The sequence below is a fragment of the Macaca thibetana genome, chromosome 5 (genome assembly GCF_024542745.1).
Source record: "Macaca thibetana thibetana isolate TM-01 chromosome 5, ASM2454274v1, whole genome shotgun sequence".
Lineage (NCBI taxonomy): Eukaryota > Metazoa > Chordata > Mammalia > Primates > Cercopithecidae > Macaca > Macaca thibetana.
Window position 1 is genome coordinate 48,643,528 of NC_065582.1, and position 17,225 is coordinate 48,660,752.

The window sequence follows — 17,225 nt, forward strand, 5'->3', positions numbered from 1 at the left end:
ATCTTGTTTTAAATTTTATGATTGTGACTTCTCTTAAAGGTATGTAGATTTGGTTTCTTTTTAAAGTATTATTCCATTTGATGAACCATGTAGAGTGGATATAATCTGTGAGGTTCTGTAAAGTTGGTCTATTAAATATTATATCTAAGCCAAATTATTTGTGCTTGCTACTATTGACAGTTTCACTGTGCTACTTAGCTCTTTTGCCCTCTACCCACTCTGTTAAAGATAGCACGATTCCTAGTATCCCACAAAATGAAGAACAAAAAAAAAAAAAACTGCACCAAAATTAAGAAAATATACAAAGAACAATACCATACCAACAGCTAGATCAACATTTTGAAAAATATGTCCATTATTACTGCATATGATTGCATTTAAGTATTTATGGCCAAAAAACAACCTGCACAGTACCCTCTCTGTGAAATCTTTTCCTCCTGAAAACCACCCCCCCATAGTTGGTTTTGTTTAATAAACACCTGTGTATAGCATATCTTTGAATAGAATTTTACAGTTTTTCAAGTATTTTCTCAAATCCTCCCTTAATTGATTTAGGGCAGATATTAACATGCCCAAGTTTCCAGGGCAGAAATCTGAGATTCAGATCAAATTTCCAAGTCAACATTTACTGAGCAGGACCTAGTCATTGTCAGTGGCACTATGTAGGGGCTTGGAGTCCAAAGTCAGTAGAGTGTGGTTGCTTCACTTTACAATGTCTGGGGACTAGCAGAGTGAGATCAGCACATTAACTAATAGCCATACAGCATGGGAGAAGTACCTTATAAAGTGCTTCCAGGATCAAAGATGCCTTCCTGGGAGGCAACATGCCTTAGAAAAGGGGACAGTGGACCTGAGAATTAAAGGGTGATTAGGAATTCACCAGGACCCAACTTGAGACCTTGGGATAGGAAAAAGAGGGTGATTGGATCAAATGTCATCCTGATCACAGGGACAATATAAGCTACAGTGTTGAGAGGAGGGAATGTATGGTGTGCTCCATGTCTCCAAAGGGTGAAGGTAAGGCCAGAAAAGTAGGCTGGGGCCAGACTCTAGAGCATCTGCCTCTGTCCTGCCAGGGAGCATGTAATTCCTTCCTTGGGAGAAGAGAAGAAACACACCTGTGGTGGTTTTGTTTTTTGTTTGTTTGTTTTGTTTTGTTTTTTTGAGACAGAGTCTCGCTCTGTCACCAGGCTGGAGTGCAGTGGGGCGATCTCGGCTCACTGCAACCTCCACCTCGCAGGTTCAAGCGATTCCCCTGCCTCAGCCTCCTGAGTAGCTGGGACCACAGGTGCGCGCCACCACACCCGGCTAATTTTTTATATTTTAGCAGAGACAGGGTTTCACCATGTTGGTCAGGATGGTCTCCATCTCCTGACCTCGTGATCTGCCCACCTCAGCCTCCCAAAGTGCTGGGATTACAGGCATGAGCCACCGTGCCCAGCCCATGGTGTTTTTGGTTTGGTTTGGTTTGGTTTGGTTTGGTTTGGTTTGGTTTTTAAAGAATGCTCTGATGAGAGAGTGCAGACTGAAATAAACTGGAGAAGAGATGTAAGTAGATAGGGAAACTGGTAATGGCGAGAGAATGTTCATAAACCCACTTGCTCATGTCCGATGTCAATCAGTAAATTTAGTAAATTCAGTGAATTGGTTATTCTATGAATCAACTTTTGACAAATTGAGTTTCAGTGAATTGGCTCCCTTCCAATATAGCTAGAGAGGGCAAAAAGAAGAAAGAATACAGGAAAGAAATGAATGAGCTGAATTTGATGGGTTTTTGGAATGGTAGAGCTCTCCAGCTGACTGTTAGGACACAGGTGTGGAGCTCAGGAGACTGGCATTACACAGCTAAGAGCGGAACACCAGGACAAGAGCCCAGCACTTTGCATTTCTAGCTTTGTGTTCCCTAGGAGTTGTAGGTTTTCTGTTCTGGTGAACTTGAAAAACAACAGTCATTATGATGTTAATTCAATCATTGTCAACCAGGGTTCTCCTCCCCTAATCCTGACCATCATGTTCTGCCTACTTTGGGAGTGTAAAACCATGTAATTATTATCCTTCAAGACAAAGCCGAAGTTCAGACCAGAGCAAAAGAAATCAACAGCTATTCTTAATACTGCTTAAGACAATATTCCTCCACCACCACCTTTTAAACATAATTTTGAGTTTGTGTAGAGACAGAACAACTGAAAGTCGTTTGAAAAGCTGTTTGTGGAAGAGATAGAAATATATTCATTTTTACTTCAAACCAGCAGAACTGAGACAAAAGAGTAAAACTTGCAAAGCGTAAGATTTTGCCCAATAATAAGAGAGTCCAACAATGCTCTGGCCAACACAGAGTGCCTTGCAAAGCGGAGAGCTCCCATTGCTATGTTCTTCAAGGGAAGCTGTCAATGATATTGAAGAGGAAAGTGTCCTGTAACCAATGGGCCATTGAACAAGGGGGTCTCACCCTAGTCTTATGATTCTAAGAATTTAATTTAGAGGATTTGACAAATGTATGATCAATACCATATTAAGGACATAGGAATATTTTTCTATAGCTGGCTTTAGGCTTATGTTTTTCTTAAATGTAGCCTTACCCTGTGCTTTGTGTGTGTTTGAGGGTATGTATGAATCTTTAATGAACAAACCATAATGATTCAGATTCTATCCTCCCTCCCACTCTCATCTCATTAGTATATTTGTAAACAACACATGAGTTTTAAGGGATAATGATCAGGCTACCAGCTACATTCTAGGTGTGGAGTAAATAATACTATATGGAAGGAAGTGCCTTCATTGTAAATTTCACATACTCCCCCTAAGTGATTATTTAAATGTAGAGATTTTGCTTATCTTGAATTAAAACTTTAATTTTTAACCTAAAAATTAAAAAGGAATCTTTTCAGTCTAAAATGAACCTTTAGAAAGGAAATTTTGGAAGATCTTTTTATGTTAATCTTATAGAAGCTATATGTAGAATGTTTTTAAATAAAGTGACTCAAGACGTAAACAATAAAGAACTTAATTTTTTCATGGAGACAAAATCTTTAGGCTATAGCCATTTAATCTCTAAGTGGATGGTATGTACTGAGAACAGATCCTTTTCTACCCCATCAGCCCAATGCCGACTGCATGGACGACTTGCCCACTGACTTCGAGGGCTCTCTGGGAGGTCCACCCACCAACCAGATCACAGGCGCAAGCGACACAACAGTGAATGAAAGCTCAGTCACTTTGGACCCTGCTGTCCGGACTGTGGGAGCCTTGCAGGTGGTCCAGGATACAGACCCCACCCCCCAGGAGGGAGAAGTCATCTTTACTACTAACAGTGAGTTCTGCCATACTTAAAGTGACATAGCCGGAAGGGCTGTTGCCTTGTAGGAATTGGATAAAAATACCTTTCCTCAAGAAGAAAAAAATATTGAATGAGTGCATCATTGCTAGGTTCATCTGTTATAACTGCCAGTTGTTAGAAGAACTGCCCTTCCTAGAGCCAGCAGGGCAGACAGCCCATGTGGTTGTGTGTGCCCATGCTCCAGCCTGCCCACACACTTGACACCAGGGCTCACACATCACAGCACTGCACACTCTCCATGTCCACTTCCCATGGTGCCTGAGGCACATAGGGTCATGGATCTGGAGCCTCTCAGACTGGAGGGCAGGTGAGGGGAGCAACTGCAAGGGGTGCTCAGCAGGACTGGGATAGGGCACAACCACACCCACTCACGTGCTCATGCTTGCATGTGTGTACACACATGCATTGGAGTCCCCTGAGCGTGCATGCGACTGTATGAACTAGTCTGGACCACACGCAGGAGACTGCTTTCCTTGTTGCCGTAGGACGTGGATGTGAATAGCATCCCTTTAGATGGCCATATTTGCAAGAGACACTAAACCCCTGTGCACAGTGGCCCCGCATACTAAAATACCTTCTGGGTATTTTCCCCCATCTCCTACAGAGACAGTCACTAAATGCTGTTCTGTTTGATGGTAGTTTCCATAAAAATATTAAATTATGTATATTAGCATCAAGATTGAGGTAAACATCTAAAGGACCTACTATTCAGTCTAATATAAGAGATAAAAGCTTCAGGAGTTCTAAGAAAATCAGATGCAAATTAGCTCAGGTTTAAGGTTAAAAGAGTGAGTGGATATTGCAATTTTTAAACAAAGTGTATTTCTTTCTCTTGATAGAAGTAACCTATTCACTGTAGAAATTTGGAAATGTAGAAAAGCAGATTGAAGCATTTGGGGATATTTTCTTTGAAGTTGGTCTTTTTTTAACATATTTGGGATTTTATAAAATTTATGAAAGCATGCTAAAATGTAAAGATATGTATTTTTCTGATGAAAAAACTTCATTGTTGAAAAATTGAAAGAAAAAGGAAAGACTAAAAAAGAATGAAAAAAATCACTGAGGGCTCTACTACTTGGAAACAATCACTCTTAACCTTTTGATTTATTTCCTGATCATCTTTTATTATATAGCTGAGATGATCCCATGGGATTTGAACATTGAATATTGTAACCATACCATTTTTACAGGACCTTGACAGAAGGTGACTTGAAGAGGAGTTTGGTGAGAAATATCTGCACATGCAAGGTTTACTAGTTTTTGATAAATAGGACCTTTACCTTGAGAAACTTGACTTTTACAGATATAAAGATCTCAGTATTGAAATGTTGACCGTTAGGCATTTAAAAGCCGTTAAAGATGGATTTTGATCCCTTTGTTTTGAAGGTTTAGACAGGTGCAGCCCAATATTAATATAATGCAAGTCATGCATGTAATTTAAATTTTTATATGGCCACACTAAAACATTAAAAAATAAATGAAGTTCATTTTAATAATATTTTTTTACTTAACCCTGTATATCCAAAATATTTTACATTTTTTTGGTACTCAGCCTTCAGAATCTGGTGTGTATTTTATTTACACTTATAGCACATTTCAGAATGTTTTTAAATAAAGTGGCTCAAGAAGTAAACAGTAAAGAAATTAATTTTGTATTAAGACAAAATATTGTCTCCAATATTAAAACTATTGAGACAATATTTAAAACTATTAAGACAATATAAACTTATATTTATCTTCAAAATTAAAACTATTGAGACACTATAAAACTAATTTATCTAGCTACATTTGAAATGCTTAGTAATCACATACAGCTAGTTGCTACCATATTGGAGTGCATAGATCTAGAATCCTAGTACTTTAAATGACAGAGAACGTTAAAGGTCATTTGATTCTTACCAAAATATACTACTAATTTTTGTCATGAGAAAATTATGCCCCAGAGGACTAAATGTCTGACTCAGGTCAAATAGTAAGTCCTCTTTTTGGTGTACCAAGTGGTCTCAAAATGTTTCCATTTATTGGACATCTTTGGTTACCATCACACAGATGGCCATAAGTGATCTTAGTGAAATATATTGGAAGGTCTGATAAAATTTTGCCAGCAGTTGAAAAACATGTAAGGCATGAGCATGCTTTTGAGAACAAAAATTTTTTAAAGGATCATTATCCTTGCAAAAGAATGACCATTTGATTTTCAAGAGAAGATATGTCATCTATCAGATTCCTTATTTTGAAGAGTGGCTACATACTTCATACATTTTAGCAAAGCCAAGATGACAAATAAAAAAGCATTTTAATTTAATGTGGGTTAAATTACATCCAAAATAAAAAATATGTAAATATATTGTGGGTTAAAATACTTCAAAAAATAGGAAAGTATGATCTATATCCATGTAATTTGTAATCCCTAAACTGTTTTTGCATAAAATAGACTCAGAGTGTTTAGTTCATAGCGACCATTCTGTAGATGTTTATTGAATGACTTGAGGTAAACGTGTTCAATCTAAGCTTGAAATAGAGACCTTCTGTTCATAACAGAAGAAAAGAATGCCAGGCAATTTCGAAGGAAACTACTGGTAAAGATGGCATAAAGAAATAAGAGTGGTATGACAATACCTACAGTCAGAAGACTGATGGCATATATAAATATGGCTATCGGTTTCTTAGTATAGAAACTAAATTTTCTCACGAAATATTTTCCCTAAACCATATATTTCTGGTTAGTTTTATTTATTAGGATTTCTCAGAATTTTACAAATATGAACACTCTGGTTATTTGTTAATGGTTATACCATTAACTAAGTGGCTGTAATTCCTTAGGAGGAAAAACCTCTGCTCTGTACAGATTTTTTTAATTGCCCAGTGACTTACTCAAATAAAGATTTAATGAATAAATGAACAAACACAAATGCATAACTAAATGAATCAAAAGATTCAAGTTTTCATCAACAGTATTGTACTCAACTCTAATGCTATTCAAAAATCATGAGGTGATAGACATAAGTGTTGTCGGATATACAATATTGCTATAAATTGCAAATAAATAACCCAGTGGAGGTTGGACATGACTTTTCTTCAAATTATTCTTTCCCCTCCTCACATCTCCGCAGACCCAGGAAATTACTAGAAAGGAAGAAATAGCAGCAGCTAACAAATACGTTGTACCTATTACGTACCAGGCACCCTTTTAAGCCTTTTTCATATATTAGCTCACCACAACCCTATGAGGTAAATAGTATTTTTATCTTCATCTTACTGATGCAGAAATGGAGGCATAGAGAGATTAATGTCACTGACCCAAGGTCATAAGTGACAGGTGGGGCTGGAACTCACTGGGCCACTGGCCCCAGAGCCCAGGCTTAGCGACGCTATGCTCAGAGACAGAACGGGCGGGGAAATTAACACAGTTACCTAGTCACTTCCCATTTAGTTTATTTGTTCAGTTCTTCTGTTTTTCTAAATCTCTTAAAAGATCAAAAATTTGTTTACTTCCTACTTATACTCTCATTCCAACCTCTATTCATTCTTTCCTGGCCCATGTGCAGTAGATCAAATGCATGTCAAAGTCATTTCAGCACTCATGGAGCAAAGATGTAGAACAGATTGCCTTCAGACTGAAAGTAGAAAAATCTAGCATTAAAGGATCATCTTCAGCTCCCAGGGAGAAAAAAAAATGAAAAACATTTGCAGAGCCAAGAAAATTCAAACTTGTTGCAAGTCTGACACTGGAAGAAAGATGTTTTTAAGTACATATTTTTAATGTTTCTGACATTTCCCCTTTTAAAACCTCACACGGCAGTCCTAGAACAGCGTTTCTCCTCCATCTTCATGTGAGTGGTCATTTGTATGAACGCCCACACGTCACTCACCAGTCTTTATCTGTAGGCCTGATCATGCCAAAAACACACTTTGCCTTTAACTTCTCAAGCTCAGGCTGCAGATTGTTGGATTTGCTTCCACAGGGGAAAACAGTTCCTTAGAACCAAAGGAAAACACAGTGAAACAGACAGCCCTGTATGTTTGGAGACTCAAGAGAGAAGCTAGAGAAAGACACAGAAAAGATGACTTTATTACACCTTCTTAAAAACGTTGAGTGCCACTCCACATCTTGGGGGGGTCTGAAACCTTCCTGTGATTTTTCAAGGAGGTTGTTGACATTGCCATTCATTTCTTTATTCCCCTTACTGAGTCACTACGCAAGTCCTCTAGCACTGCCTGCAGATCGTTACCCACTTGGCCCTTCTTCCATCTCAGACTAGAGGGAACCAACTGTTGGCCCATGGAGGGTGGGAATGGCAGAATCAAGATGTGGCACATCTGCCCATACATTCTGAAAAGCACTTGGCATGATGTGTCTGGCCAGGAGACCTGATCTTCAAACTTTCAGAAAGAAGCAGTACACATGAATTAATGTAAAGGCTAAAACTTGGCCAGTTGAAATGAAAAATGGTATGGATTTCCTCTGGGAAATTTTCCTTTGCTAACTTCCCATCAACTCTGATCCTTGGGGAAAGAGGAGTGTATCTAACGTGTTGAACAGACAGTCATCCCTTGATACCCACAAGGAATTCATTCCATGATACCCCCTTTCCCCCAAAGATACCAAAATCTGAGGATGTTCAAGTTCCTTATATAAAATGGTATAATATTTGCATATCCTCCATACTTTTAAATCACCTCTTGATACTTATAACACCTAATATTATAGTTGTTCTAGCATATTGACTTTTATTTGTATTTTTTTGTTGTATTATTTTTATTGTTCATTTTCCTTGAATATTTTTGAGCCATGGTGGGTGGTAGACCCAAGGCTCAGGCAGATGTGGGGGACCATTCAAAATGCATCTTTATTTTTGCTACATTGACACTTAAAATGTATTCAGTGGTTGTCAGAGTTCCTTGCCCCTGGATGAAAATTCTAGCAGGCCCAAGATTTTTCTGCTACTCTTGGGTAACTGATAGTTCTAAGAGTACCTTTAAATTCTAAGAGTCCCTGTAAGTTGCAAACACAGACCCCAAAAAAAATTTTTTTTTCTGCTGGGCACTGTCCCTTGTATTTCCTACAACTTGGGACAGATGGGTCTCTCTTGCTTACTCATGAGCATCCTGCGCACCCAGGAGTCCATTTTCAGCCTCTGTCTCCTAATGTCTCCTCACCTCTCCAGGAGCTCCTTTTGGGTAGGGCCCACATTAACCCCATTCACCTCTAGGACACTGATACATCACCTGCCCTGACAGTCCTCTTCGAGGACAGCAGCAGTCTCCAGCCTTTGACCCCACGAAGGTCTTGGGCCTCCTCTCAAGGTTGCAGGCAGGAAGGAGACTGAGTTCACGAAAGTTTGAGACATTTTTGCTGAGTCCAACCTATAGGTAACATATTTCAAAATCTTGTTGAGGATTCCCTTGCAGCAATCCCTCACAGGCCTGGGATTGGAACATGCCCCTTCTCCACCCCTTTCACTAGAGGAGCCGGATTCAGCATGACATCGCTCTGTCCATTGACAATTTCTTTACCAATTACCCCATCTTCTTTTCCTCCTTTTCCATTTTTATTGCCTCAGAACGGGTGATGGGGTCAAGAATTACCGAACAGGTTCCCCTTTATACATTTCATTGCACATCTGGCAATGGGGCACAGAGCAGAGTGATGGGTAGGGGAGGGAGAGTCTGTCTCCTGCTTCTTCGTTATTCACGTCACTTCAGTAGAAACTGAGGCAGAAAGAGTCCCATGAAAGTGCAAGAGAATTAACTCCTAAACGTCTTGATGGTTTTCAACTAAGGAGCACATTCTTAGCCACTATCTCTACTAAACTACAGGCCCTAAAATGGGTTAGCCTTTTTGGGGGGAAAAAAAATACATATATATGTATATATATTCGCATACATATATATATATGTGAATACTTTTCAAAATGCACTTACAAGACAAAATTGTTACAGCACAGCTGAAGCTACAGCACAGAGAAAAATGGTTTTCATGCCAGCTCTGACACCTACCACTGCAAAACACCCAGGAGCTTTCCAGGGACACATACTCCAACTCATTATGGGAAAAACTTCCAAAGAGTTCATTCAGAGGTTTGTGTTTAGTCTGCAAGGATTTGCTTTCTCTAATTTGGGGAACTCAATATAAACTTCTCTATGGGATTCATTGCTCCCAAAGATGCATTCTCTTAAAATAAGGCCAGAAATGACATTTATTCTTTATATTTTTTAAGTTCCAAGTTTATTGAGGGACCAATTGATGAAGTATTTAGAACATCTCTATTCAAAACTTGTAAATGCCTGTAGACCTGCTCTGACCACAGCCCAAACAGCAAAACAAGAGAAAGAATGTGCATTCAGGACTTTTTCAGGGAACCTCTGTAAATCAAGACAACTGAGACAAAAAGGGAGGGTTGGCATAAATTTCACATTTCTGTTTCACATGTGCAGCTGCACGTTGCTGCATTTGCACAACAGCAATGTCCAGGTTTTATGTGACTACAGAATATACTGGTGCCCTCAGAAATAAACACATTTAAATCAACCATTCCAGTATTGATGAGGGAGTTGCAAGAGTGAGTAGCCATGTCTGCTTTTTTGATTTGCATTAAAGCCTGAAATGGCAAAGTCTCTGTTCTTGACTATGGATAAATATGCCAGCTGGAACCAACCAGAAGAATGATCTCCCTTGGTGCCTATAAGATTCACATTAGCCCTGGAAAGATGATTGCTTTGATTTGTGAGGACATTCCATTGTGGCAGGCAAGAGAATTAGCCAGCCATTTAAGATTTTAGGCCCCACTGTCATCTCCCCTTCAGGAAATAGTTAAGCCACAGTGACTACTTCTATATAAAACAAAGCATTTGCAGATTGTAACACTACTCCAGACAGTCATTTCCATGACTCTTAACGTGCCAGGTCCCTGGAGCAACATCACCCCCTTACTTCTGAGCCCTCTAGCTCACCAGCTCCATGGCAGCTTCACGAGAGACACAGCTGTTCCAAAAAGCAAAGATCTCTGCAATAAACAAATGCCTCCATCGTCAAGCTTTGCAGATGGCAACTCTCCAATCCATGATCCACAGGGTTTTGCACGATAACATTTCTCCTCCATTGAAAACACTTGCCAATCCAAGAAAGCCCACTGAAGGAGAGACTGCCAGGCCTTTCCTGTTTTGTGTGCCTGCTACTTCGGACAGGGAGGGTTGAGGATCTGCAGATTCACAAACAGCCTGTAAGAGAATCAATCAATTTAGACCGTAGATATATTGCCACTTGGAGCATTCAGCCTGAGTATGACACAACCACTCACCCAGAAGAAACTTGTCTTCCTGAACTGAAGTAACTCAGCCAACAGATTAAATCCATTCATTCATTGCTAGGAGATTGTCTCATATGCCCTGAGTTACTCATTGATAGCACCATCTCCAATGGATTAATTCCTCACAATGGTGTCTTGCTTTTGACATGGCTCAGCAGCTGTTACCAGCATGAGCCGGGCAAAGGGCTTGGGGGACAGACCTGCAGTTTACCAGACAGTGACACACTGTGCATGGATCTCGGCAGTGAGGCAGCAGCTGATGGCAGGAAACACAACTGACAGGTCAGCACTTTTTCAGTGTCTGAAGAGGGTCTCGTGTAAATAAGATAACATTTCTGTTTGCAAATCAATTCTAAAGCAAATCATGGGGAAGTGCCATCATTCAGAGATTAAGAAAGCAGGAGCAGCTGAAAATGCCTCTTGGCTCACATAAGAACTGGCTTTGAAAATTCAGAGTCTGAGGGTTCTGTAAGTCAAAATATTTCCGAAGTGAAATTCAGTGGTTCAGAAGAAAGGAAAGTGTCACTATTAGAACATCATTGGAGCTACTTGAGGTAAACTGATATCACAGAAACACCACTAGCCAGAGGCAGGAAAATTGGGGTCTTAGTCCTGGTTTGGCCCCCAGTTAGCTGTGTGACCTTGAACAAGTCACTTACCCTTTCTGCATTTCTGTTAGGTGATTTCTAAGATCTTTTTCAGGCCCCTAGCGCCATGATTAAAGTTAGAACGCCTGTCTTAGCGCCTTTCCAAGTCTCACTAGAAAGGTTCAAGGTCTTGCATCCTCACTTACAAGCCCTTCTCGCCATCTTTCTCCTTCCGGCACCACTGAGCCAACCTAGCAAGGAACTGTGCCTCAGCTTTCTCCCCGCGCCACATTCTTCAGACTAGTGAAGGTCATTGTGAGATCCAGCATCTGCCTATCTGCATTTCAGATGAATGGCTAAGAAGACAGCAGGTGGAGGAGGCTGGAACAGCAGCACAGTTGGCCTCCGTCCACAGCTGTAGCCTGGTCTCCTTCTGGGATTCCTATATGCAACAGACCCTGTCTCCAAACATCACAGTCCTCTGCTCCCAAAATGCTGTTAAGCAGTATTCACCTGGTTCTTATACAGACTTTAGTGTAAATTTTAACAATAATAGTTATGATAGCAGGTTATTTAAGCCAAAATGTTGTGTAGAAATAAATATTGAAAATTTAAATTTGATCTGAAAATTAAATTTAAAAAATAAGGAAAAAACAAAAAGGTCTGTTGACATGCCATCAAATAACGAATTCACTAGTTCAACACGTACTTTGCTTTAACGTCCCCTGCAAAAATGTGCTTTTTACTACAGTGAAAATTATGCCTTTGCATGGTATACTTGGCTTCAGAAAATGTGTACCAAATTGTAAAGAGCGTTGCCTTTTTACATGCTATATTTGCATTACACTAGCATATAGGTTCATTTTATAAGTTAGTGACTTTCATTTTTACAGTAAAATTACTTCCCAGTGCTCACGCTAATAACTTGTAGCTACCCTATATTTTTTCCATGCTATTGGCCTCCTTAGTGAAACAATCACCAACCCTGTTCATTCTGCTTTTTAAATATCTCTCCATGTGCCATTTCCCTCTGCCACTACTATAATTCACGCCCTTATCAGCTCTTATCTCCCTGTATCTGGTCCTACCATCCTCCAGTCTGTGCTCATCCTGCTTCCTGGGTAGTCATTTATAGAAACCTGTTTTTGTCAGTGTTTTGCTCCAAACATTTTTATTATCTATGGGTTACAATCTCCATCTGCCTAATCTAAAAAAATCATTAAGCATTTGGCCTCTGCATCTTTCTCCCTGACTCTTCACCACTCCCATCTGGTTCTTTACACAGAAGCATTTTAAGCCACTTGTGGTTCCAGGTACACTGTCCTCCCATGCTTCTCTCTCCACCTGCCAAATCCTATATATCCTTCAAGCACATCTCATCTGCTGTATTCTCTGAGATATTTTCTCTGCTCCTCCAAGCAGAATCTGGTGTTTCTTTTACAATTATCTACTTTCAAATAGCTATCTCTGATACAATTTCTTGAGAAATCGCCCGTTACTCCCTTAAATGTATAGATCCTCAAAGGCTTGGACTGTGTGACTTTTTACCTTTATGTTCTAAAACCCAGCACAGTCTATGGCATACAGTTAGATTTAATAAACATTAGTTGGATGAGTAAATGAATATGTTGAATTTTAAGGGAAACCAACAACAGTAATGAAAGGTAAAGGAGAATGTATTGCAATGTATATTTATATTTTGGCTGTTAATGAAAATAATAAATATATTTTCCAATGATATTCAGGCTGGACCAAGGCACTAGCAAACAATTCTCTGTATAGCCAGTTTCTCTGGAACGATAGTGTGACCCTACCCCTGTGTGAAAGAGGAGCACAGTGTTAAATTGGTCCCCTATCACAAGAGGAGAGGGAGACTAATGCCTTGTAGAAATGGACTGATGATTTATTATTTATCGTTATTGATATTGTACTATGCAGCAGAAATGGAATTAAAAGCATCAGAGAGAGATGAAATAGCGGAAACAGCAGCAAAGGAAAATGTCACGGAGAAAGATTCTAACGTCTAACTGTGCATAAATTTCTGCAAATGCCCTGCTAATGTCATAAAACCAAATGCCCAGAAACCACTGAAGACTTAAATGCAGCTTTTCATTTTTGTTTTATACCATCTACATGACCCTTACTATTTTATATTAACCCATGATAAATAAAGATGACCCTACTGTGAGATAATGTAGGTTTCAAAAAACCGCATAACTTGGGAGTCAGACAGATCTGGACTCAAATCTTGGTCTGGCCACTTACTTACTAGCTGTCACCAATTCACTTAATATCTCTGGGCCCCAGTTTCCTCTTCATGGAAATTGTCAAAATAGAACCTACCTCATAGGTTTGTTGTAAAGATTAAATGAATCAATATATATATAAAGTTCCTAGCTTGGTGCCTGACATTTAAGAAATTATAAATGTTACTTCTCTCCCCACCCCACACACCACCTCTTCATGAGAATGATATTGGTCAGACACATCATGGTATATATATTGATGAAATCAAAATTTCTAGATATAAAAATGTCTGCAGGGTATCTTTGTCAGTTTCCAAGATGTAGTGTCGAGGCCTGAGAGCTCTAGATTGTATCCTAAACCATCTGCTTGTGGGAATGAAAACTGACATCACCTTGCTCTTCTTCAGTTACCACGACTACTTTAGTTCCTGAGCAGGATGGCTTGCTTGCTTGTAGTTATTTCTCTTTTTCTCTAATTGATCATTTGAGTGTTACTGAGTTACTAGCTACAGTCTTTATGACCATGATCTCATATAAAAGTATGAGTGTCCTTACAACCTTATTTCCAGAGAAACATCTGAGGTTATCAGCATCATCACTAGTCAGCCCATCAGTAAATCGGCAACCCGTTAGTGTCAATTCCTAGAAAGTTGTAATTATGCCCTTTCTACACATGACTCTGTATTGGTTATATTCAACAGACAGTGGCCCTGCCAGTAACCTTAGTGTTTTGAGCATAATGACCTGTAGACAACTGCTCTATGAATAAAGCAGCAATTTCAGATTTCTAGGTCTTCATGATCTTTTTGTGTTTATAAGTTGAACCTCAGGGGACAACTTGGAAGAAAATTTTGGAAATATCCACGCTATTAGGTTGGTGTAAAATAAATTGCAGTCATGGCAGAAACCGCAGTTTCTTTTGCACCAACCTAATCTCCAAGTTTGCAGCAAATGGGACACAGAGAGAGAGAGAGAGAGAGAGAGAAAACCTACTAAGATACCTTTTAAATACAGAAATATCTAACTCCCTCACCAGTTTCTTCTGTGGTGATCCTCACTGCAAGTTTCTCCTCACCTTTGGGGAAAATTTTTCAGGGAAAACTTCTGGAGAAAAGAAAATATATTGCAGCTCAAGTGATTTAACCAGACTCTCCTCCCCACATCTCTCCAGGACACAATTGTGGTTATCAGTTAGGACACCCTTCATTTTGTTTGGATAATTTGGAGCGTGCAAGGATGCTTAGAAGACAGTTCTTCCTCCTCGCTCCATAGGCTTCCCAAGGAGCACACACCAGGACACCAGGATAAGAGTCAAGCCAGGTTCCTTGTGCACACACATACACATGCATACACTCATGCACACACATGCACACACACACCACCACCAATCTCCAGCCTTGGCTTATCATTCAGAATAACTGGATAGAGTTCGATGTAGAATTAGATGTCTAGAAATTTCCAGGATTATTCTAGGCAGAGGTATCAAACTGGTGCTACCTGTGATTCTGCCTGCCTACATATGAAATGTGTTTTGTCTTCAGAATGCTTCTGATAAAGTTCAGTGAGGAGCCCACATTTAAATTTGGCAAGGTTTTACATAGAAACCTGAATTTTTAATTTGGAAAAGCTGGAAGCTGCAGGAATCCTGGGCCACATTTCCTTATGGTGACACTTGGTTCAGCCTTTTTAAGGCAAAGCAAGTCCTCTGCAGTTCACTGCAGCCTTGCAATCCCAAATTTATGGACAGTTTCAGGGCAGCAGTACTTCTTTCACACACAGTGCTAAGATCAATGTTTTGAATGTTCCTATTAGATCTCATTTAAAAAAAAAAAAAAAACCCTATTAGTAGAATCACACTGATATCTAATGTTCGCAGCAGGGAGGAACAATTAGTAGATTTATAGACTAGAGTTCCATCAAAATTTTTTTGTCAAACAAATCACTCATTTCTCTAAATTAAGACGTATGCCTTAATCAGGGCTGTCAGCACAATAAAGTATTGGCTGCATTTAATACTCCTGCTGTGCACAAGAACAGTGGAATGAATTTTTAAAAGAAAAATAATACCATAATAATACTGCCACTGTTATTTAAATAAGGAGTTAATTAGAAAATAGGATTTAGAAATCAAAGTTTAAGCAGGAACTCAATGGATTAAAAAGCGTATCTTCCTTGTTAAAAAACTGAGATAAAATATGTGTAGTTGGATACATAAATACTTGCATACACAAGCACATACATGCATGCATATGTGGAAGCATGTGTGCCTGTGCACATCTGTATACCAAGTGTGCCCATGCACCTATGTAGGAAAATAAACCTACAACATGTTCATATATGCATAGCATATGTGTCAGACATTTGTACCTAAAGCAGTACTTTGACACACATGCACATCTGTGCTTTTATCTAGCATAAATGCATGCCTGCACATATACATACATGTTACTCAGTACCATCAACTTTATGTCATAGTAGCTAGCCATGTCTCAGCAGGGATCATAGAAATTTCTGGTCATGGGTCTCCTGATTACTCCTAGAAATGAAACTGTAGTTGCAGCTTACCTCATAAGAGAGAGAACTCAAAAAAAAAAAAAATGTGTGCATCATTTTTTTTCTTAAGTGAACCTAAGGCTCTCTAATATCTGGAAAAATTTTAAATATGCCTCTACAAGTAAGGCAGTTCCTAATTTTAGGAGTAGTATATTCCTAGCATCCAAGCCCTATGATAGAACAACACCTTTGGGGCCAAATAAAATTGTATGTGTCCATCCACACTGAGTGGTAGTAGTCTCTTCATCTGGTGGGGCATCAAGGAACACGATCAGATGCTAAAGGCACTATAAGTAAAGTGTAGGTCTTTGTTAGACAGCAGAGAGAGGTGTTGAAATTCCCCATCCCTCATTTATGTCCCTGAAAATAATGTACGTTCTTGGTAGTAAAGCTAGGTCAAGGCCCAGCCCTGCCACCTGCTATCTGTGTAACTTTGGACAAATGGCTCAACCTCTCTGTACTTCTAGTTCCTCATCTGTAAAATGGAGGTAATTTAGAGAATACCTACCTCATGGGATTAAATGTAATGCAATAATCCTTAGAAAAGTACCTGGTCCATAATAAGCATTCAAAAAAAATGTTACTATATAGAAGAGAAGGTGAAGGGGCTCACACACTATTAAACTTTGTGCTAAGAATGTTACAGAGAGCTTTACATATTTTAGCCTTTTCAATTATCACTCTTTTATATCTAAGAAACTGAATTAGAGAGCAGTCTAGGAACCACGTCAGAGGTCACACATGGGGTAAATGGTAGAGCTGGAGTGAAAATTCTTGCACTCTCATCGAAGTCCAGATTCTTTCTCTAGTTTCTCAAACCAGTTTCTAGCTATGGTCTGAACACCCACCTGGGCTGTAGTTGGAGTGCAGATCCATAGGCCCCTCCCCAGATCTACTCAATCACAGTTTCTAGGGGTAGGCTGAGAATTGTCACTTCTATCAGGCTTCCTGAGTAATTCGTTCTAAAGCCAGAGTTTCAAAACGTCTGCCCAGCAACCCCAGAGTGCCTGCGCGAGGAAAGCAGAACCCAAGACAACGCACACATTATAACTGGTATCTTATCCCTACAGCTCCTTGACATTTTCTCTATATCCACCCTGATATTAATTGTATGCAGGGGTACTGGAGTTAGAACATTCTCTTCAGTCAAACTCACTTTACCTATTTCTTGTTTACTCTGCTTTGGGAATTT

The 17,225-nt window shown here is 39.4% G+C and overlaps 1 protein-coding gene across 3 annotated transcripts in view; it reads left to right on the top strand.

Moving 5' to 3' along the window:
* Nucleotides 1-17,225, top strand: part of RNF150 (ring finger protein 150) — a 280,009-nt gene that overhangs the window by 224,936 nt on the left and 37,848 nt on the right. For all 3 annotated transcript variants that reach the window (XM_050790237.1, XM_050790240.1, XM_050790238.1), the window contains exon 6: nt 3,100-3,310. In XM_050790237.1, the coding sequence (XP_050646194.1) occupies nt 3,100-3,310 (211 nt within the window). The remainder of the gene's footprint in view (nt 1-3,099; nt 3,311-17,225) is intronic.